The 24,725-nt window shown below is 33.5% G+C and overlaps 3 protein-coding genes across 4 annotated transcripts; 1 reads left to right on the top strand and 2 right to left on the bottom strand.

Moving 5' to 3' along the window:
• Nucleotides 1-33: 33 nt before the first annotated feature.
• Lztr1 (Leucine zipper like transcription regulator 1) lies at nt 34-18,943 on the bottom strand. 2 transcript variants are annotated; one of them, XM_068767196.1, is made up of 16 exons: nt 18,812-18,943; nt 18,259-18,410; nt 17,769-17,940; nt 17,093-17,229; nt 16,505-16,619; nt 15,673-15,836; nt 14,220-14,390; nt 13,106-13,247; nt 12,205-12,368; nt 11,468-11,643; nt 10,362-10,557; nt 9,207-9,361; nt 7,354-7,529; nt 5,402-5,528; nt 4,390-4,547; nt 34-1,728 (listed from the first exon to the last, which is right to left on the bottom strand). In XM_068767196.1, the coding sequence occupies exons 2-16, from the start codon at nt 18,399-18,401 to the stop codon at nt 1,543-1,545; spliced, it is 2,382 nt and encodes a 793-aa protein (XP_068623297.1). In that variant the 5' UTR covers nt 18,402-18,410; nt 18,812-18,943; the 3' UTR covers nt 34-1,542. The 2 variants fall into 2 exon arrangements, with proteins under 2 accessions (XP_068623297.1, XP_068623298.1); XM_068767197.1 differs by having other exon boundaries at nt 18,893-18,911.
• Nucleotides 18,944-19,483: 540 nt separating this feature from the next.
• On the top strand, nt 19,484-22,012 carry LOC137924176 (ran-specific GTPase-activating protein-like). The gene is made up of 4 exons (XM_068767537.1): nt 19,484-19,585; nt 19,682-19,873; nt 20,333-20,567; nt 21,133-22,012. The coding sequence occupies exons 1-4, from the start codon at nt 19,571-19,573 to the stop codon at nt 21,384-21,386; spliced, it is 696 nt and encodes a 231-aa protein (XP_068623638.1). The 5' UTR covers nt 19,484-19,570; the 3' UTR covers nt 21,387-22,012.
• Nucleotides 22,013-23,024: 1,012 nt separating this feature from the next.
• Nucleotides 23,025-24,485, bottom strand: wbl (endoplasmic reticulum protein 29-like protein wbl). The gene is made up of 2 exons (XM_068767536.1): nt 23,795-24,485; nt 23,025-23,716 (listed from the first exon to the last, which is right to left on the bottom strand). The coding sequence occupies exons 1-2, from the start codon at nt 24,338-24,340 to the stop codon at nt 23,504-23,506; spliced, it is 759 nt and encodes a 252-aa protein (XP_068623637.1). The 5' UTR covers nt 24,341-24,485; the 3' UTR covers nt 23,025-23,503.
• Between the last annotated feature and the right edge of the window lie 240 nt (nt 24,486-24,725).

Below are 24,725 nucleotides of genomic sequence, written 5' to 3'. Positions count from 1 at the left end.
AGTTAGAAATTGACTAGATCTAAAGATGCAATAAATTAAAATTTGATTTTGTTAAAATAATAAGCCATCAATTATTCACAATTATTTTGTTAGTTATGTAGTATTTGAGGATTGATCACCCTATTTTACATATATAGAAAGGATCCAATGGAGTGATGATTTGTGCAAAAAGTCCAGATGAGAAAAACTGCTTAATACTTTAATTTCGAATATTGAATGACAAGTCTGATGACCTCTCAGTATAATATAATGTAACCTAGTTGAAACAAATGTCACAAGTAATTTATTAACATGAATTCAATAACTTAACAGGCTTTAAAAATTTTGACTTTAACAATTTTTTATCTCTTGGTACTGTAACAATTCAACATACCATTACAATATAAACATGTGCCCATAAATATTCTTATATATACATGCATCTGCTAGCATACATCAGATAATAGGGCACATATCTGCCTAGTTATTTTTTGGCAATGTAATTGATAAATTAACAGTTTATAAGGAATAGTCTCACTCATCCTTTAGTTTATATTTAATTATATTGCAATAAATAATAATTTAACAAAATTTATTACAATTTTTGATATAATAACAGTTATATCAATAAGAGGCTAGATTTCTATTAATTGATCAATGTAATGAACAAACTATAAAAAATTATTTGTAAAGAGCACAAACATGTACAAAATCAAGTTGTGTTGATGGGCTACATGTGGACTCCACAGCATAGTGCATTTTTGAAACTGATGTAATATAATTCAATATATTTATAAAAACTCTCCCTATACAATCTGACTTGTAATAATATGTTTTAAAGAATGTTTATATTTGAGAAGTCACAACTTCTTACTAAGTAGGGTTAACTTGTAACCAAACATTTTTGGTGTTACAGTATCATCTAATAAAAATATATACAATGTTTTTGTAATAGTTACCACCATATGGGTAGAGTAGTAAAGGATAGCTGTCGCCTTATACAGGTTACATTGTCTTGAAATTTGTAACGAAATATTCTAGTAATTTAAAAGCTAATACAATATTTATTTAAACTTAAATTGAAGACAATATTATATATTAATAATTTGTAACAATCATTGAAGTCCATTTGTGGAGAATGTGGCTTTAAGCCATAAACTAATATTTATAAATGCTTCATGTACACAGATACTTAATGAAACTTTAATTCATCTATCTACAAGTGTTTACATTACAGTTTCTTTCTTTTCATCATGTGTCAGTACCACTATTAAATTAGCTTTCACAGGGTATTTCTTAAATAAATACAATTTAATGAGTTAATATTTTTAGAGACCCTCTTTACACTATTGATCCAATTTATGGATTGGCTGACTTCATTCGAGTTACGAGTAATATAGAATATTACACAGAAAAAATGAAACATGTCTCGACCTTTTACGAATATAGTGTAGTTTTACAAGTTCAATACACTTGTGAGTTAGAAGTGATATATTCAAGTGTCGTTCGCCTCTAAATTTATATCCTACCCTTTTCTGCCTTGCTTTCTGCCTAGCTTAGCCATTATTTGCAAACTCTATGGCGAGTGTACTCCGGGTCGTCTGTTATTGTGTCGGCCGAGGAAGACGAAGCGAGCGACCTGGGCTGCAAAGGCAGCGGTGTGTCATATTGAGATTCTTCAGCCAAGGCAAGCACAATGTCAACCAGGAGAGGCTGAGCTAGATTCTTGATTGCGTCTTGCCGTGCCACCTGCAATGTTATATCTTACAAAGTTATAAGTTATTTGAAAATAAACTAACTACATAAAATCGTAACCAAGTGATTTATTGATTGGTTACATAAGCGAAGCTGTGAAAAACTACTGTGTACTGTTATAATGCTAAACACGGTTTTTGTCGTGAAGAAAAGAGCTTTTCAAGCTACTTATAATTTAAGTCGTAGTAAGTAATTTTTTAATTTAAATTTTTTTGTCATAGATACCTATGATAAAAAAATTAAAACCCTATGATAAAGAAATAAAATATTTGTCACTATTTTTATACATGTGTACAACTAAACGTCATGGAGTTAATAAATCTTTATTTATTATTATTATGGACACAATATATAAACTTTACAATAGAACCACAGATAATATCCTAAAAACTTGTTAATTTTTATTATATTAATATAAAAAAAATTGATTAGGAAGTATTGTAATAACTGTTATTACACTGTTAATGACTTTATAGAAGACAGCACACCTTGGGAATGATGTGTTTGCCTCTAGCGCTAGCTATGTGTTTATTAAATATGTAATTTTGTAATACTTTTTGGGAAAATATCTAGTGTGGCCGAGTTCCTTTCGTCTGTTCATCTCAGGTCTGAGGCAATTAACAATCCGAACAGGTGATAGAATCAACTCGACTTCCATAAGAGATGTAATCCACCTAATATTAAAAAAAAATATTCGAATTTTTCCCAGGCCCACTCTAACGCCACTTAACCTCCTCAGTCCAAACGTCGCCATAAGGCGACATACAACGCCATCGAGGAAAGGTAGGTAAAAGCCTTGTATTTTGAAGCAGCGGCAGTACGTTGTAGTAGTTTCTTGCTCTCCGATATATGCCGCTACCGCTCATTTATAAGTTTTGTCATAAAATTGCACCGCTAATTTTATGCAAGTGATTGAAAATGAGTGCGCGAAAAAAATTCATAATTGGCGATTCCGGCCAAGGTAAGTGCAAACTGTGTACATTATTTTATGTTTCATATTGAAATCAAAGTAGTTATCATATTTCTCAATAGTTAGACTAACTATTGCGCGAAAAAAAACAAACGAACTTGTTCATTCCTGTTACACGCACACATAGAAACGTGTATGTCGCCTTTTGGAGACTCTGGGTTTTAACCTGTAAAAAAGTACATTTTTGCCATATAATTTCGTACCTCCTTTTTTCCCCCTAATTTAGATATTTTGGTTATATTTCCACGAAATTTTTATTTATTTGGATCTTAGATAATATACTTTTTCCAGATAAGGAACTGGAGGATGCCCTATACGACGTAATCACTGGGGAGGACTCTGATTTAGACTATGATTTTGGTGATGAGGATATCGCGGATGATCCGGCCTATGTTCCCGAAATTACTGAAGAAGATGACGAGGAAGATGAAGAAGAAAATGAGGAAGAGGATAACAGCCTTTCTACAATGGTTCGCTCTCATCAGTCGACATCGAGTCATGTCCCTTCCACAGCAAGTACTTCCGAAAGACGTGTATTTTGGAAGTCATCAGATAATTTCGATCCATTGCCACCAGCCCCACGATTCGAATTACCGAACACTGTGGCAATCAATTTGCCTCCTCACGACTATGTGGCAAAGTATTTAACGAGCGACATTTACGAACAAATTGCATTTCATAGTAACCAAACGTACCTTAGTAAGACGGGCACTAATTTGAACACATCTGATAAAGAAATCAGAACATTCTTTGGTGTAACTATCATGATGTCATACCTTCGATTTCCTAGGATCAGGATGTATTGGGATCAGAAGTCCAGAATTCCAGCAATTGCAGACAGAATAACTAGAGATCGGTACTTCAAACTGAGGGCCTCATTGAAACTTCTAAATGATTCCGAAATTCCGGAGGAAATAAAAAGTAGCACCAAGTTCTGGAAGGTCCAGCCCTTGATTTCTTGTGTTCGCAATGGGTGTCTTCTGAATTCCCCGTCGGCAGATGTTTGCATTGACGAGCAGATGATACCTTTTTATGGGAAACATCAGGCAAGGCAGATGATAAAAGGAAAACTCAATCCAGTGGGGTTGAAAAATTTTGTCTTAGCCTGTCCTAAAGGATTGCCACTTGATTTTTTTCTTTACGAAGGTAAAGGGGACAGCGTAATTGAAGATGATAGATTCCAATCTTTAGATATTGGTGGTAAAGTAATAATGCGCCTGTCCGCCCGATTACCTCCAGGTTGTTCCATTTTTATGGGAGATTTCGGGGAGAAACTGCTATAAAAACTACCACGAATGAAAGTAACGATTCTTTGTCCCAACCAATAACATTGTTTTTTATTTCAGTTGCTTACAGTAATTACTTTTTGAATAAAAGATTTCGGAAAATATATGGAGTTTTTTCAACTTTTTAAAGCATTGAGACCTGATGTCGCCGTATGGCGACATATTGGAAGAGCATTTTCCGCATAATTTTTATTTTCCTTGGGTCTTAACAAACCTAGAAATATATATATTGTCCATGGTTACCACTTTTTACAAAAAATACGAACAAAAATATACTCGGGACTGAGGAGGTTAATCAATCAAATCGTTCCTTATTAAAAATTCAAGTTCACAGTGACTAATTGAAGTTTGCCTTTTGAATGTGAAAAACCTGTAAACTAGTGAAGACAGAGTCCATACCAATCCAAAATGGTGCGCAATCATCTTGAGTGCATATTCTTTGATGTCAGTAGCGTGCATTCTGTCGGCCGCCTGAAGGATCGCCAATACGTTCTCCGGTGACACATTGCTTTGTAAATTGTGGTTGCAAAACACTTGCAGTCGATTATTTGTGAAACCTGTCACCACAGAAACAGATATTCAAAAGATTTTGCTTTATTAATTTCTGTAGCATGAATATAATCAAAGTGTTTAAATTCACTCAACAGTGGACTATGCTCGAGATTTCTTTACAAGATCAGAAATTATGAGACTCGCAAATGAATCAAAGTAATCGACAGACAAGGGAATCAGCAAGTTGAAGTGATAGTAGGAAGGCCAGATAGGACAAAAAACAGATGCCCGCTGGGGCCGAAGGTTCTGTGGAGGAGACCAAAAACCGGCAAGCATAGCGTAGGAAGTCTAGACAAGGTCGATAAATAACATAGTTAAACCTTTAACGGTCATAAGGAGTGGACAGTGGAAAAATAAAATTGATAATGGTTAGGGGTATATAATAAAATTAAAAACATATGTACAAATGTTCAAACTTTCTGTTGTGTCAAACTGTCTATTGACAATCCTAAAAGTTGTCTGAATGAAAAAATACGGCTGGTGGACGAAATTTCAGTGATAAAATAATAAAAATCATGGTGGTGAAAATATCGCCTCTAACTTATAAAGGGTAAAGGTTGTAGGACAATGCCCAATGTAGGCCTCTTCTTACTAGTCTTATTGGGAATTTATAGATGTGCCCAATATTCGGCAGAGCTGTGGATGTCCTCCAAAATGATGATGGTAATTACTTGAGATCTCTTAACGATCTAAGGGACACAATGTGCCTTTACGATAAGGGTGTAAATTGTAATACACCATATCTTTCACTAAATTTTAAATCTATACCTTAGCACACAGTAGTAAAGTTATCAGGGAACATAAGCCTCCGTTCAAAAAAATTTAAAGTTAATAATTTAATATAGTACATTAACCTTACCGTAATAAATGGGTGCTTGGAATAAATACAAGGAATCCTCCGTCGGCATGTTGGTCTCACCATAATAGATATACCGTAGCAAAGAATCGAATGCCTCTTCCGACGGCACTGTGTCGCATATTTGAATCTATGACAAAAAAGAATAACATATTAGGATGTAGTTGTACAATTGTCAGTAACACAAAGCAGTTCCAAACGTTAACTCGTTGTAACCACTGATTGGATGTTAGAAATTGTTCAAAGCGGCTTGAAGAAAATCATCATCATTATTTTAACCGTACGCCGTTCACTGCTAGACATTGGCGTCCCCCGTAGATTTCCATTAGTGTTGGTTAAAAGAAGCCTGCATGCAGTACCTTCTGAAGACCTTAATTAGGTATGCCGTCCACCTTGTGGGTGGACCCTCTACTCAGCGCTGGCTGGTCCTTAGTCTCCACTCCAGAACCTTAAGGCTCCAGCAGCCATCTGTTTTACGCGCTTTGTGATCGGCCCATAGCGTGCACTTAAAAAACTTACTTATATATAATTTAATAAAAGGAAAGCATTTTTGGAGTATTAACATGTACACAAGCAGGTGCAGTTTATTATATTAGGGGGACCAAAAAGTAATGTCGCTTTTTATTTAAGTTAAATTCACACCACTACATTTCTTCATCGGTTTTTCTGTAAAATATGTACAAACAAAAAATATACACAGAAACGACATTACTGTCCAGTCCCCCTAATATTATAACGAAAGCCAAAGGGTGGCCGTATCTAACGAATCTAAAAGACGAAATTATGAAGTTCAAAAACTATTTTTAAAGTGTGAGAAAAACCTATGTACCTCAAACGTTATATTTATATAAACTAATTCTTCAAATTCATTCTAATCTTCTCTTCTATTTAAAATTATAATAATATTTTGTACTCAGTTCTACATTTTTAAAAGCAAACAAACATAGGCAGCGGTCATATAAGAACTCTTCCTATTACTCATAGTAACTAAGTAATAGGAACTAAGGCCATGATACTTTTTAGAGTAAAAATTATTCTTGAGGGCTGAAATTCAAATGCGAACGCAAATTTGAATAGTCTAATTGAGATAGTCGCTAACATTGTGTTTAGGCCAAAATTGTAATTAGTACATGATTGAAAATAATCTCTGTATATATGATATACAAACCTTTCGATTATACATGGAACAAAACAAAACAAACGGGTAGTCGTTCCCCGTCACCCATTTAAAGCGTATATAATTAATAGACTAATAGGTTAAGAATCACATCAAAGGAGCTAAACAGCTTTCGTTTAAGCAGTCAACATTCATATTTAAAGTGTCAGAGTCATATTTAATGAGTCAAAAGCCATATCTAACAAGTTAATAAACTAAGAAAGGAACTAATATTATCCGCCATGTAGCAGTAGTCGTGCAATGAAGTGCACCGCTCGCTAGCCCGCTGATAAATGCGCGTGCAGTAAACAATGCGAAACACAACTACCTACTACACATGTTTCACCACTTCAAGGGGCGTCCTCAAGAGATGTTAGACCTACTAGTGCCAAACACCGAGTGAGCTCACTTGGTGTTTGTCATTGCACGACTACTGCTGCATATCGGAAGTAGCTATATATTAGATCGTTTTTTAGTTAAGATGGACTTCCGCGAGGTAACGCCTGATTCTATTAGAAGTTAATAAACACTAAGGAGCCAAAAAGGCGTATTTAAAGAGTCACAAGTAAGACATAAAAATGAATCATCTAAGAAGTCAAATAATTGCATTCTCTGAATTATTTGAATTAATTGATAATAAGCACGTGGCGTGGGTAGGCCTCACATAAGTGGACCGACGCCGTAGAAGGTCGCGGGAAGTTGCGGGATGTAGTCAACCTAAGACTGGTCGTCGTGGGGGAAACCTATGCCTTGCAGTGGCGTCTACCGGATGACATGATGATGACATAGCAATACTTACATTTACAACGTTATCGCGCGGGGAAAAGGAGCGAAACATGGCTTCGAAGTAAGCAGCGCGCGCGGCCAGCACGGAGCGGTGAGCGGGGCGGGCCACGCCGCCCACGCGTAATACCACGTCGCTCAACTCCGCCCCCCCACCCAAGAATACGCACATGTCTTGCTCCAGCGTCGTGCCTGCAAAATAATTTAAAATCAAAATAGGCATTTACACGCACCTTTGGAATGTCAATTATTTTAATATTACAAGTAGTAAGCTACCAGCGGCTTGGAATGCTTATCTGAGAAAAACCGATCAGAAATTCGAAAATACTCATTTTTAATGAAATCTAACAATTTTAAATGATAGACTAAAATATTAACCATGTAAATGAGTCAAGAGACCAAGCTCCACACATTTCAATCAACTTTTTCTTTTATTTCCTCTCGTAAACGACGTAGTAAGGTGCAGTAGTAATCAGAGTTTATAGTCTGACCCCTTTCAAGATAATCAATCATAATCACACATTTCGAGTCCCAGAATACTGAAGCCATCACCTTATTTGCCGACAAAATCGACTTAGCCTTTTTAGGGGGTGGTGAACCAGGTCTTCTCTACTGTTTTGATTGTTGTTTTGTTTCCGGTGTACAGTAATGAACTCATGTTTCGTCCATAGTAACAAAACGATTCAAAAAATCATCTGCATCGGTTTCAAATAACTCCAAACAGTCGCGTGAAATAATCAATCGCGAAAGCAGTCGCGGAACCCACCTCGCAGACACCTTGTGGAAACCCAACTCGTTGACAATGATGTTTTGAGTTCGTTCATAAGAGATGCCTATAATCTCGGCTATCTCTCTAATTTTTAATCTGCGGTCTCCCATTATTAAATCAAGTACTTTTTTAATATTTTCGTCAGTAGTTGACGTCGAAGGCCTTCCAGAGCGGGGTTCATCTTTCACACTCTCTCTACCACGCTTAAATTCTGCTATCCATTTTTTGACGGATGAATATGACAGAGCACAATCGCCTAATGTACTGACCATGTCATCATGGATGGCTTTTGATGATAGCCCCTTCTTATGGAGGTACTTAATGACGGCACGCTGCTCGATTTGCTCCATTCGCGGAAATTATGTCCGATTACTTTGTTCATTAATTTATAAAATCACAACTTATTATCGCACACGTTTCGAACTTCACACAATGAACTAGTCTGAACTGACCTAAAAAATGTGGGTAGATTTGATTTTTAGAATTGAATGGATCTGTGTTAGGCTGAGTACTTTTCAATCCACCCTCGTATAACGCTATACAATACACTGAAGACACAAGCCGGATCATCACACAATATTACAAACTAGAACCTGTCCTCAATGTTAACACTTAAATACATGGTGTTGCCAAAGATCTACATTCCGTCCTATCTTCTAAAAATATCTCTTTCAAATTAATTCTTCTCTTCTCTTATATTTGAAATAAACTACAATTCACTTCTAAATTCTGAATTGTTCTAAAGGAGTCTATTTTGTCTATGGTTTTAACCCATGTTAAGGCGTACGTAAGAAATAAGTTTTTACTTTATAATTATGCTTTTAAGGGTTAAAAACTGTTTCACCTTTGACATTTACAACACACACACTTTTCACAGGTTTTAATATGACATAGCGTGAACTAAGGACTTGTAACAAGGGTATATGTCCTTCACCTTGTGAACTTGGCTTAAGCTACTATAATCGAGTCTAACCCCCTGACTGATATCATGGAGCGGTTGACTCTCCCTGTCTCGCTGCGGTTGAAAACGAGGTACAGCAGTTTTGGTAGCACTATAGTCATTACAATATTTTATAACTATTATACTAGTATGGAATTACCTTGTATCTCCTCGTCGTACTCGCTGGCAGTAGCTGGTTGTTTGGGTGGTGGCTGCTGGCGCCGACGGATGATCTCCACCATAAGATTCTGTTCCATCTCTTCGAATTCTTTCGACATCACGATCGGCGTGAAGTTGTAGTCCTTAACTACAAAACTATAATATACATGTATATTAATCGTTTCTGACAAATAATGTTAAAAAGTCGATACAATTTTTATATACACAATTAAGTTTTTTTTTCATGTAATAAATGGGGCTAGCAAAGTGTGTTTATTATTAAAAGATTCATTTCATGAGTTATTTCAAGAAAAATACATGTAGAAGATGGCCTGACATTTTTAGTGTTTGTATTACTTTCATATTTAGTACTTGTTTGATCAATTTAGTGAAAACACTGCTCTTTGTTATGGAAAAATAAATTAACATCCGTGACAATGAAGTAGTTCTATATTTTATGTGCTAACTCCATTCTAAAATTAATATGCAGTTATTGAAATGATCCAAATTTAGCAACCGATGATTCTTATGCGCCTTTATGCATTATAATTATGTACCTACATAAATATAATGCTCACTTTTCAAATGATACATTGTATTTTTTTTGTATATCGTTAATAAATATAATTGTTTCAAATGTATGCATTGCATTACTTATTGTTTATTTGGTCCATACATTTTTTTGATGTATTTGTGAGTAACACCTCAATTGTTGCATATTTAATAATAAATTTTAGAGCGCGAACTGTTGAGTTTCGGTTGAGAATTCTTTTAAAAAAAGTTTTAGTAGTTAAAAGGAGTCTCTGAGAACGGGTTTGATTTGATTAGATGGGGTTGATATGATTCGGTGTAGATAAAGGAAGGAGACTGTCTGAACGAAGTGGTTTCATTCACGGGAGTCTAGAAAATGCTAAGTATGCATGAGTTGAAATGCTGCATTCTTTCTTCTTTTTTTTTTCAGCATTGGCTGTAAAGGGGGCTGGCTTTAAGGAGGACTATGCCTTGCAGTGGGCGTTTATTGAGAACCCTCAAAGACCGCCACGATGATCGGACTTGCACTGCCCGCATCTTAACTATGTAGTCGGTCCAGCTAGTGGGAGACCCACCTACATCACCTCTATCAACTTTGGATGGTTTACAAAGTGACGTTACTGACCGTAAGCAATATTCCTTGATGCAGTTTAAATTGGAATGATGTGCGGCGTGTAAGGCTTTCAGGACATTGCTAGCGCAGAGATTGGCCCGGAGGAACCTGGCACAAAGGCCCCGGAGTCGCGGTATGTTCAGGCGCAACGCCAGCCGAAGTACCTCCATCACCAACTGTATAGTCGCAGGAGATGCCGGGTTTTCATCTAAAATCGAATTATCCATAGAAAATTATAACATTTATCTATATATACAAGGTGAAGAGTTATAGGTAAAACATATAACATAAGGGGTGAAAGTCAAGCAGTGGTAAAAATTACTGATCATCATCATTTTAGTCTTAGGACATCCACTGATGGACGTAGCCTGCCTTATAGAAGCAGAAAAGCAAATATCTTGTATGCAATTTAGTGGAATCACCATTTCTGAATATGACTAGACGATAAAAATATTCCCAAGTGATTCACACAGGGTTGAACACAATAATTTTGTTTATTTGTTAGGTAAGTTAAAATAATTTCAGCCATAGGAATTATCCTGCTGGATGAACCTACCCCAAAACATCTCGTTGGTAACTGACCATCCAGCGTATTTTTTCGATGGTCGTCTATCTAGCAAGTAGGTGGATGTCTTATGTTGCCCTTGCTGATCCAAGGTATCCCCTCCAAAACCTCAAGGCCCAAGCAATCATCTATTCTGCATGCTATACAACCTGCCCCCTGCCATTTCATTACTTAAATATTGTGTTAATTATGAATCCATATATGTGTATTCATAATTTGTTATTTAAGGAAAAAACGTTACGAGGATCTACAACTTGATGGGATTCGCAACATGACTATATTTAAACACATTGTTGTATATTTATATTAGCATATTGTATATTTTGATGATCAGGCTCCTACAAGTGGGGGAAACAGCTTGTATTATACTAACGAACAATTGCACTGCATGGTCGCCAGCAGAGATAACAACGGTGATGTAAAAAAAAACATCACGAGTTAACTTCTGTCCGATCAACAATGTGTTAAGTAAATTGCCAGCCAGAGCTTAGACCTATTAACTGTAACTAAGCTTGTGTATTATTTATTTAACCGTAAAAGACTATTTTCATACCTTTTTCAGTGGGATCAATTCTATCCGTATATATGTAGGTGAGGACCATACGAAAGGCTTCGGGGGTCGCTTCGGGTAGCTTGATGACCAGTTCCGGCTGCGCTTTGTAATTATACGCTTCTGTTGGCTTCACTTCGCCCGCCGCTATTCTCTCCGCTAATTCTTCACGTGCTTCTCTAATAATAACAGAAAGCGAGACGTAATGAGTATTATCTTCTACATGGTTGCATTTTTATTAAAATTTTATTTATCATCGAAATAGCTTTAATGTGGGGACAAAAAAAATGACGAAAATAATTATTATTGAAGTCAAACACAATAATAATAGTCTATAGTTTCAAGATTATTAATCATTTATGAAGCAGTAGTACCTTTAATAGTGTAATAAATTCTGAATCTTTCTAATTGATATACTTCAACAATATGCTCAATTTTGGCTATAATTTTTCGTAATTAAATTATAGCCAAAATTATAGCAAGTCTAAATTTCAGGAAAAAAAAGTCAAAAGGTACCGAAACTACATTGAAGCGGTTGTATCAAGCCTTAGGTATGGCCGGCAACACAGTAAGGGAGAGGGGGGTACCGGGCGGAGTGGGTAAGCATGGGTAGGCCCCCCATTAAGTAAATTTATGAAATAGTCAAGGTCGAAGAAAATTAAGTAACGCGGTATTCGAGCATCGTTAGACCAGTCATCGTAACGAACTTCGGTGGAGGCATATGCCTTACATAGACCCACTTGATCTTGGCGCGCAGGCAAGCGGAACGCGCGGCGAGCATGGCCTGGTGTGCTAGCACAGCGGTCGGCTCGCTGCCCACCAGCAGCGTCACGTCGCAGAACTGCTCCGATCGGAGCACGCGTCCAAGATCTTCGTGCAGCGTGCAGCGAGGGTAGTTTGACAGCTGGAAATTTAATATAAAAATCAATGCTATTGTTATTACACAGTCCTATTGATATGACGGTAGGATCAAGAGATTGAGAATATAATCATCATCATTTCAACCGTAAGACGTTCATTGCATGAATTAGACTTCCCGTGTTATTTGTCAAAAAACCTAAATAAAATCATATGTATTGCCGATACAAAGGTACAAAAAATAAACACTTAAGTTTGTTATAAGCTCTCCTCAGTTCAAAGCGCGGTAGAAAATACCATAAACATGTATTTGTTGATTATGTTGTCTTAAATTCTTCTCATAATTAACACAAAAGATCACTGTAATTGATCTAACATAAGAAAATTCTTTGAACACCAACATCATTCCATTTTCAACTGAACAAAGGTCTCCTCTACTGATTTCCAACAAGAACTGTTGGAATCGGCTTTCACACAAAGTCTTCCGCGTCTTTTGCCAAAGTGACAGGTGGCAGGCCACACAGTTCACAGAACAAAAGGCCATGGAGGCGATAAGGTTAACGAATGATGCTGGATGTGGGCCTCTTCCGACCGGTTATATGGGAAAAACCCGTTTAAGCTGTTAGCTAAATTTATAATCATTATATGAACATGATTTTAACAAATAAAATTACCGAGAAAAAATAATTCGAGGTAAATTCTTAATGGAATACATCTATATGTATTAATAAAGAAACTAACATTAAAAATCATTAGTTGAATGTTAAAAAGTATGTACCATACCTGAAACCGATACAAGTCACCACTGCGAACATTATTGTCGACAGTTCCACCGAATATGTACATTGCATCTCCTACAAGCGCGCCCGCGTGGAACAGACGTCCGGAAGGAATCTGCGAGTCTACAGAAGGTTGCACCACGGACCTTAAACATTAAATAACAAGTAACTAAAGTAAGTTAAGAAATGATTACTTTAGGATATTAATATCTAATTAACAAAAACCGCGAAAGTAGCTGGATGCAGGCTGCTTCTAAACGGTCTTGTTGGATATCTACGGAGGACTATGTCCATCTGACGATCGTAATTCTTTTTCCACTGGATCATTTGTGTATGTCATAAGAACAAAGAGCCTCAAAATAAAATTAAAGATAATTCAATTGTAATCACATCAACTGAGACTACAAACCTAACGTTTTTTCTGTGGCTTCAGATAAGGTGGACAAACCACCAGTTATTCATCCGAACGCTGGTTGAGATGTTACTTTCCTATCGCTACCTTGCACGACTAAGTGGGTTTATACAGCATATATGGCCAGGGTTTATCTTTGGAGTATAATCATCCTTAATGGATTAATTTAATGAAGGTTTGCGGTAGAGCCAAAGGCCAGAGGCCACTGACTGAGATAGGCTTGTACTTGTGAGGAACTTTTTTGATCAAGTTTAAGGCCCTCTTTATTCCAAGGGGTTGCGAAGGGCTTCAACATGAGTGTATTCACTTCCTTGGCCCCCTTGGCCTCTAAGTTTAGACGGTTGTATCAAGGGGGGGGGGGTTAGGGGAATAAATAGAACTAATTTTAAGTTTTTCAACGAAAAATTCAAAGCTTATATTAAGGCAAGATAGTTAGGAGGTAATCATTACGGGAAGCTATAATTTATCAGATAGACAATTAATAACAGGAAAAAATTATAAAACTGGTGTTAAAAGAGTTACTGTATTGTTTAGCCAGATTCTTCTCCATGGAATCAATACTCTGAAGCTGGCAGTAATGTATATAAAAATACATTTATAAATTTATATTATATCAATGTTATGAACTTTTTGATAATGCTTAGAAATGCCTATTCGAAAGTATATTTGTTTCGTTGTTTGTCTGAATGACGTTACGGGTACATGCCACATCTGCGTGTCCAGGTCGAAGCAGTGCAGGTCGGAGGGCAGCGTGCTATCCGCCGCACCACCGAACACGTAGAGATGTCTTGCGTGCGCCAGCATCGTGTGCCCGTACCGTCGCGCCGGCGCAGGCCCGGCACATCGGAGCAAGTGTTCTGTGCAAACTCTGCTCCATCTGTGGTCATTTACCAAAGTTAGTGCCATGTTGAAAGACGGTATAAGCTACCGTTGACTTTGTATTAGAGAGACCGGAAAGTAATGTCGATTTCTTAAGTTAAATTTTACACAACTACATTTTTAACAAGTTTTTATTTCTAATCAATAATATATACACCTTCGTTAAAAAAACATTTTGGGATCTAGTATACAATTTTTTAATTCCAGAGCAGTAATTAATTTGTTTTATTTTTTGTAAAATATGTCGACAGAAACGACATTACTTTCCAGTCCCCCTAATATATAATTGTCTTTTTGCAGCAATGAATAATACATGTTTATTATTATTCTTTACGATTAATACATCTGTATGCTGCAGTGTTTTTGTGTGTGTCGGTGTTGATTAACGTAAAATAAATAATTAGCTTTACATACAAATGAGCTACACATTCATCCATTTAAAGCTTTCACAATTATAACATACCACCATGTAAACCTCATTATATGCAGTACCTTAGTACCAATGCATTGACTAATTCTAAAGCCTAGCAATGTTGTGCTAGTATATCATAAAATATCATCACAACAGAACTCACAAATTCTACTTTCACACTGAAAATTACAAAAAACATCAATTGTCTTCTTTCAGTACTATCTAACACTGCATAGCAGTACAAAGTGTTATTTGAATTACAACTCGGTCAGTACCGAGAGTAGAGTATCTCTAATGTTATGGAAATAAAAATTATTACTATTACTTTGAAGTGTGCAATGGGTAATGTTATGTCATTATATGTATCATCAGGTAAGATATAGAAAAAGACAAAGGTTAATGATATTTCTTTAGTCTTATCTGGAACTAATAAAGTGTGTGGGATTTTGTATTTCTTAACCCTCTATAGCCCCTTCGCTATATGAGCCCAGGGCCGTTTGGTTGACCAACCCGCAGAGTAAAGAAAACACAACCCTTCATAGCTCAGCTTTGATAGGCAGGTTATTTACAAAACAATAAACAATCAGTAACTTCAAAAGGCAATTTGATTACAGCACTAAAAGTTCTGTGATGGATCAAATTAGGGCCACCACGGAATCACCTCTTTTTCCATGATTACTTAGTGTCTCAGTGAAAGAGAGAGAAAGGTTGTAAAGTCTGAGATGACCCATATGATCATAATTGCTCTCACTAAATAGCACACAAATAAGAATAAGATGGGAACTAAGGAAAGGGAAATATATAATAATAGAGTTCACTGAAATTAAAAGCAAATAAATAAAGTTAATTAAATAAAAAGTTATCTCACGTGTGAGACTCAAAGTCAAACTGGAACAAGGCATTGGTAATCTTTGCACCACTCTGGCCACTGAACACAAACATTTTCCCCCTTGCTACTGCCACTGGGAAGTTGCAACAAGTTGGCGGACACTCTCCTTTTTGTTCAACTCTCTCCCATTGCCGATTATCACCCTAGACACGAAATAAATATAATTAAACAAATTAAGATTCTTTTGAAATATACAAATGTAAAATAAAATCATGAAGGATTTAAAAGTCAATAAATTTGACCCATTACTAATATTTATTGATGAGAGTCATAAATAATCAGGTAAATTGCTGAAAAAAAAATCTTTTGTATGCATAATTAAAATGTAAAAATTTTACTATTCCTTCACATAATTACATTTTTAAATGGGTTGTAGTATTAAAAGTGACATAAAATTTTCAAACATTATTTTACATGAATTCTAGTAAGTTTTTAAGATAGGTTGTAGAAAAATATGTCATGTGAAATAATCAGTGATAATATTTAAATTAGCTAAAAAAAGTAATCCATCTCAATATTAATTCAAATTTTATATGATAATGATTAAATTCAGTTACATGATAAAGAGTTTCTAGTATATTATAATATAAAGTATAATAAGCTTTTTTTGCCTACTTTAGCTAGTGTAGGCAAAAAATCGCATGCGTAGGCATAGAGTTTTACACTAGTGGCCAAAAGCTTTGATGTCATTAGGTGTTCTCGTAGTACCAGCAAAAGAATACTTATTCTTCAAAAACACCATTATTCCAATTATAAAGCTTATATAACTATAAAAGTAAATAAAAATAAAAATCATATTTATGTTACTCACAACTAAATTAACCGTCCACATGTCATTCAAGCGCGCATTACCGTCATAACCAGCGAATATCCAGAGCTTATCGTCGTAAACAGCTGCACCATGTGCTGATCTTGGCACTGGCTCTCTAAAATGGATATCACCATAAAACACTTCACACATGGAATTAACCACTTTTATTACTAATTTACAATCTGTTTAGAGCATACTTGTTTGTTATAATAGTTTTTAGAGAATACAGTTTGGGTTTTGAATGGCAGCCAAAATGTATTTACATTTAGGTTAATAGGTCTTAGACAGAAAGTGATTAAACTTTTATTTTTGGAAGTCTCCAGTTTTTTTTTTGGATGCCAATTATGTTTTATCCAGTGATTGCAATTAATTAATCTATTATCTATAATCTATATGTTTATATATTATTGTAACATTATCAATTAATTATAGTTTGTACATTAATAATTCAAAGATTGTAAGTCACAAGTAAGTCTTAATAATAAACAACTCAAATGTAATATAAAATCACTTTAAAACTATAAATATTAAAAAAATACGAGAAAATTGTTATATTAATAATATGTCGAAGGTTTAAAATATACTCACTGTCCAGTAAATTTCCATTGGACCCATTGAGCACTTTGAAACTTGTATTCAAAGAGGTCATTTTTATTAGTAAGATTAGAGTTTGCAAGAATATCGCCCGTGTAGCCACCAAACACAAACATGGAGGACCTATGCACCTGTAACAGAAATAATATTAATTTACATTCTATAACCATGTGACAATTCTATTTTTGTAAACCATTACACTTAGATGGTTACTACAATAAGATCTAATAGAATTTAGTTGAGGAACAAAATAATGAATACCTTGAAAAATAAAAACACAGCTTATTAGTTTCATGTAAAGTTTAGAAGAGTTTATTAAATAGATCAATAGTCAATAAATGACATTAATGTGCAAAAATAGAGATCAATTTCAGAGACATATTTACCTGAAATTGAAATGTTTGCTTATTATAGAAAGCACTTTTGTACAGAGAAAAATCCAATAAGTGAAAAGTATACTTATCTATTACTAAATCTACCTGCATGAGTAAGATGGTTAACTGAACCTGCTTGGGTACAAATTACTCGGAAAATATTAACTTTTTTTCATTTCTCTATTAACAAAATCTCCATTATTTCATAGCATCTACATTATTTCATAGCATACTATAAGTTTAGGAAAATATATATTGAATCTGATAATAAATGATAAGTGCATTGATTTACTTACAACGGCAGAATGATGATATCTTGGTGCAGGAGGTGTACCCATGCACCCTGTTTTGGTCCAAGACTTTTCCCTGATATCAAATCTGATCAAATCATTGAGCATAGATTTCCCATTGTCACCACCAAAGACATAAATTGCATCTTTATATGCAACAGCAGTGTGCTTGCTTCGTCTGAAAACAAAGGTGTCATTTATTGTATTGATTAAGAGTGAAAATGTACCATAAGAAAAGATAAATGAAAAAGGTGTCCAACATGCTAACATATTCACTATAGTAAATAACAATATGTAGTGAAAATACAGAGCATTTTTATTAAAATGTTTTATATAAAATTAACATATTACAAAATTATTTAAAAAAAGTTTTTAGGTACTTCTTGTTTCTGTATGTATTTAAGATAAAATAAGCAGATATTCTTTATGCACAAATGACAATAAATTACAAACCAATTTAATTGAGTTAAAACATATGCACATAAAACATAATTACCTGGCACCAACAAATTCATAGCATTCTGACATGCGCTTCCATTTATGTACAGTTTCGAATGGCCCAAATTCCATTCTAAGGCTAATGTCCAGTTCATTAGGATTACGCAGCTGTTCAGTTATCATTTTCGCTATATTCTGCATTATGATTTTCTTTTGAAAATTAAATGAAATATTTGTTAATAAAATTACCTGTTTGGCATAGGTATTACTGCATTTTTAAATAAAATGTTATTCTTTTTAAAAGAAATGTTTCTATGTCCAAATCCCTTAAAAAACTTTGCAAGAATCTAAATGGTACTTACAAAAAAGTTTGAATTCTATGTAATAAAACTTGTCATATGTATGTTAAAAAAACATTGGTTAAAAAAGATGAGCAAAAAACACGGTAAATATCCAAAGCATCATGAAAATAGAATGCAATTTTAAAAACAGCACATAAATAGGTCGCGATGTATTTATTCTATTGGTCGTTGACTTTTACCGGAAAATGTTAGGATAAATACAGCTTTGATTTTAGATATAAACATTAAAACTATAACCTAATCTCTTACTTTATACTTCCAGGGTGAGTAGTAATGTTAATTTAAATGATGTGTTTGTTAAATGTAATTCTTTTTTCTCATTACACCTACATTTAAATCTATGAAAACAGAAAATTCGTTTAATTATAATAACAAGCCGAAGTTAACTGGCAATGACAAATGTCAAACGAAAAATTTTCTTATAGTGTCGCACTGACTTTTAAAAAGTTCGGTTTTTAATTATTTAATAGGTAAATAGATGCTGTTAACTATAATCCAATACATCTTAGAACCCAAGGGATTTAAACATCATTTAAATTTTCTAAAGTAATAGTAATGGATTTTAACATTTTGAAATAATGCACCTCTTTGATTTATTATCTTAGGAATTTAATTGATTTTAAAACAATATTATTTTAGCCTAATTTTATATTATTAATTATATTGTAACTATTTTATAACACAATGAATTATAATACACATTTTTTCATTTAATTACGTGCTTAAAATAATCGTAATATCATTGGTTTAAAGTTTTTCCGAAATAATTTAATTTAAATGAGTCTGTTTTAGATGCCTTGAATTGTAATTCTTTATTATGATTTACCTACTGAAAATCTTAAATTTTCCCTTAAAGGCATGATACTTCGTTCTGTTTTAAGAACCAATTAAAATTCTTGTGTTTTAGTAGTCTGTGCTCCGTTAACTTAACCCAAGTTTGTTTCTTTTGTACATTTATATTTTTGAATAGCAATAGAAAAAGAAAGTAAACACTTCCTTTGTGGTTCGATGATGTCTTCACCGGTAATTTCTTTGTTTGAGCGAAGTACATAATTAAATTTACTTTATGTAATTAAATTTAAAATTTAACGTTTCGTGTTTTTTCAATGTTTTGTACAGACCGAAGAAAGCGTGCGTTGCAACGGCGAAAGTGAGTGCGGGGAAGTAGAGACGCCGGAGCACGATCCGCACTTCGATCCTATTGTATCTTTGCCGCTTGTAGATATTCACACCAATGAAGAAGATGAAGAAGAACTGGTCAAGATACGTGCTCGACTGTACAGATATAACACCGGTGATCATGAATGGAAGGTGATTTTATTTAACTTTGTGAACACAATTCAATTACGTTATTTATAATAGTAAACAGAGATTTGTTTGTTATCTCGTATAACGTAATAAAATTTCCATATTGCCGTAATGTGTTCAAAAGTATCTAAATTTTTTTAATAACAAGTCAAATGAAAACGTTTTCAATTACTAAAAATTATAACATAAACTATAATTTTGAACTATATTCGTCGGGCAGAGTTAATACTATTACATGACAACTTATTTTTTTAATAATAAGCAAAGAATGCTTTAACACATAGGAGAAACTTAGTTCAGATCCAGTGAAGACAGAAATACATTTGGTTTTTTTATGTCTAAAAATCTGTTATTATATTTGGTTCAACTGAAAACTTTTTAAAAGAACTGTATTTATCAACTTTTCACTTGCATAGTAGTAATTAATTAAAGTAATAAATGTTTTATTAAAAATGGTTGCAGGAACGAGGCACTGGAGATATCAAATTATTGCGACACAGAACTAATAACACAGTAAGAGTTGTAATGAGGAGAGACAAAACTCTCAAAGTGTGTGCGAACCACTTTATAACACCTGACATTAGGATGAATGTCCATTGTGGGTCAGACAAGGCTTTCAACTGGTCTGTGTTTGCTGACTATGCGGATGAAACATGTAAACAGGAATTGTTGGCAATCAAATTTGGAAATCCACAAAGTAAGTAATAAGTTATAAAAAATTATTACATGTAAGATAAGCACATGGATTACAATTGTTTTCCACTAGTTTTCGTGACTTAATTGTTTTGTGAAAAATATGCAAGTAATATTGTGTACATACAATATAAGTTTATTGGGCAGCATTATGTTCTACATCTTACATAATGTGCACACATTACCACTAGTGGTATAATGTACATCTTAGGTCGTCAATCTTTTTCAAAGAAAGTGCACAAAGAAAAAAAAACAGACTTGTTTTTTTTGGGTAGAAAGATAATTAAAATAAAAATTATCACTTAAAATAATATGACTATATTGTTTATAGTTACTTTAATATTGTATAAATAAATATGGTAATAAAAAAATAGTATTTTGGAAATCTCGCAGCAGGCGCAGTACAGATCAACTATAAATGCATTTGTGCTTACAGTTGGCCATCAATGATATGTCTCTTACCTTAAAAAGTAGTTAAAGACCTGTTGGTTTATCCAAATAGATGCAAATCATTGGTTATACCAACCTTTTACCTAATGGTTTAATAAAATTTTGTACACCTATTTTAGATGCTGAACTTTGGAAGGCTAAATTTGCTGAGGCTCAAGAAATAGTCAGAACAAAATGCAGCCTGTATACCCAAGACCAATCATCGGATGATGAAAGCAGTATCACCAGAAGTGAAGATACAGAAACTCCAGAGCCCAAGAGTGTGGATAGGCCGTCGGAAGATGATAGTAAAAAGGAAACTACAGATTCAAAAGAAGATGGTGTTGTCCTCAAATTAAAAGAACTTAAAGTGGATGGTGATAAAACAGAATAACTTAAAATTCGGATACATATTTCAATCTTATTTTGTAATGTTGATATAATAAATATTGGCTTACTTAAAATTGCAAATTAAGAATGAGTGTATTTGTTATAAAACTTTTTACATGTTGAAATATATTTTTTATTAGCTGCCATTTTACAATGTATGTTTGAATTTTTAATAATGGGTAGTAATATTACTGATAATTGGGATTTGATAAAATAGAATTAAGAAATATTGAGGGTTTTATGCATTTATTATGATTTATGGAACTTCTTTTCAAATTTATGAAGTTTTTAGATAATTAAACAGCACTTATTATTTCATTAACAAGGAAAAAACAAAATCATACTGAATATGGAAGTCTCTGAAAGTGTTTAGAATTTAATTCAATGGAAATCTGATTAGAATATTTGTAGCAAATCATTAAGTGCCAACTAAAATAATAAACAACTTCTGTCCAAGTTATTTTTGACAATGTGATGTGTAATTGAAGTTTATTTTAAGTTATTTTTAACTAGGCCATTTTCAGATAATACTAATAGTAATTAGTATTTAATAATAATGTTTACTCAGTGGCGTAGCTATGGTATTTGGGGCCTGGGGCAGATTGGGGCTTGGTGCCCCCCCCCCCCCCCAAAGTCTAAATAATTTAAAAATTCAGAACATCATGTAGTTAACATATATTTTTTTGGTTCAAAATAATAATAAACATATATAAAATAACATTAAATCTTAATAAAATATATTGGGAAAATTTAAAAACGAACATTCCTCGCTTTTTGGCCTGCAAAATCATTAATCACATTTTCAAAATCAATAGTGTCGACTAGTTCATGTTCTATTGACATTATTGCAAGATTATTTAGTCTATTTATCATTAAATATTAATCTATGTAATAATGATAATAACGTAATAATAAATAAATGTAATAATCTATGTAATAATTTATTATTTTGTCATTTAGGGCCCTTTTAAAAAACACTTTGTGTTTTGCAAATGAAAGGCTTAATCACTGTGTATATTATATTTTTGTAACTGTTACTTTTTTTTAATGTTCATATTATTTAACAACTTTTTTAGCACAAAAATAGTAAAATTCGATATTCTTTTTATGTTATTTACTTTAAATTACGGTTCTCATTTTTCTTTAAACATTTCATTATATATCATGCAAAAAAAATTAAAAAAAATTTGGTGCCCCCCCCCTGCTTGTGGTGCCTGGTGCGGGGCCGCCCCGCTCGCCACCCCCTAGCTACGCCACTGTGTTTACTGCATTCAAGTTTATCATTCCTTATTGACAAATCAGTTGGACAATGCAATCTTTCAACAGGTCCAGAACAACATTTCATATATATGGGTAAATTATTATTATGAATCTGTCTATCATAATCTATATTTTTTACTGTAGAATAGACATCTACATAAAAATGTTATACTTTTCTTTTTAGTAATAAATCCTAGATGCATGTCTTACTCCTATGTTAGGAGTTTTAATGTTCTTTTATTACTTTTACATGGAAGAAATATTAATTTGATATTCAATAAAATCACCATTGCACCCAAATTTAATTTGGTTTAATAAAATGTTTATAGTGCCCTTTGTCATTTTTTAATAAAATAAATGAAAACAATATTTGTTTAACATTTTATTTACTATAGAAAAGTTTACTAAAATCTAGTCATTGCTCCACAAGTTTCTATCTTTATGGTGAAGATTTATCAACATTAAATAATTGTAAATAATCTAATATTCAAAATAAATCCTTTGCTTCCTTTGGTATTTAAAACTATAATTAGTGTAAAACCTTAAAGTGGATGGAATACAGTTTGCACAAACAAAGTACATCAAATACACTCAGGTTATTGAATATTCCTCATTTGGGATTAGTGTGCTATTGATTAATTCAAATTTTGATAAAAAATTTCTTAGTAACACTACACTGAATGAAATCTTGTGACAATAAATGTCTGACTATTTTAAATGTTAATTTTGGCCCCTATGTATAACAGGTGTAACTCACAGATTATTACAAGTAAAATTATTTAAATGCTAATGTTTTCTGGCTGAAATTATGCTGGATATATTTTAAACAATAGCACACAATCCTTATTTGTGTTCCTTAATTTACAGATCTTCTCTACCAACTTTATTTGGTCCATCAAGAGGTTGGAATGATTGTAAAATATTAAGTCGAATACCCAATTCCTTCTTCTTTTCATCTGAAATTTTACCCGTAAGAAGTTTCTTAACTCTTTCGTTCTCTAATTTTGTAAAATCATCACCTTTTTCTAGAGTTTTCTCCATTATTAACTTATAGATTTTACTAGAAACAGAATCCTGAAAAAATAAAAATTTTTAAAAAATTATTCTCTATAAGTACCATTACCTGTATAGGAAATGTATTAATAAACTGACCTTTTCAGCTACTTTAGCTATGCTGTTTATGGTTTCTTTCAAGATTTCTTTCCTTTGCTCTGTATCAGCTTTTATAAATTTAGCAGCAAGTTTATCGAGCTCTTTTATGCAGCCCGGCAGACTTAGATAGAGACCAGTTTTTTCACGGACGAATCTTCGCAGTTCGTCAACAGTAAAACCTTTCGACTCATCAAAAGGTAAAGGCTCGCTTTTACCTTTTATGAATAACTTTACTATTGGGAAATTATCTTTTGTGGCCCCATATTTCTTAGCAAGGGCTTCGTTGTCCTTTTCACCGTAATCTTTTACTCCGACTTCTGCTACTAATAAATCTTCCACATCTTTAGAATCCTTTGCCAGTGCTACGAAGGCATCGTGTTTGTCTCCATACGGAAATGCAACATCGAATTTAACTAAAACAGCTTTAAACTTACTAATAACTTTATCAAAAGAATATTCGTCTAGTTCGACAGAACCGCTGGCGGCAGTAGCTTCGGTAAATAGAAATACTGAATAAATTGCCCATAAAAATAAAATCTCTTTCATTTTTAGTAAGAAAATGTTCTAGAATGTAACAAGAAATAATATAACCACAAGCGTGTAAACTTAGCGAAACAAGATTTAAAATTACCAGATAACTTTTACTAGACGCTGTTTTATTGACACCCGGGGTACGGGGGGGCCGGTTTCATGTTTTCAGTGGGAAAAACTATAAATTGAAATAACCATTTCGTTTCTTTGCAAGAACTGTGTACATTATCCTATAAGAACTATTTTTATTGTACAACTCCTTAAAATAAAGTATTAAATTTTGTATTTCTAGTTATGGTGTTGTATAAATAATAATTAAAATTACTATTTAAATAAATATAACAGATTTATAATTATTACATTAAAAAAGCTAATGCGTAAAACAAATCGTACACATCCG

The sequence above is a fragment of the Battus philenor genome, unplaced genomic scaffold, assembly GCF_028537555.1.
Source record: "Battus philenor isolate CCGP_79_NKW_IND1 unplaced genomic scaffold, ilBatPhil1.0.hap1 SCAF_23, whole genome shotgun sequence".
Lineage (NCBI taxonomy): Eukaryota > Metazoa > Arthropoda > Insecta > Lepidoptera > Papilionidae > Battus > Battus philenor.
Note: the sequence above shows the minus strand (reverse complement) of the source record. Positions and strands in the feature narration are given on the sequence as shown.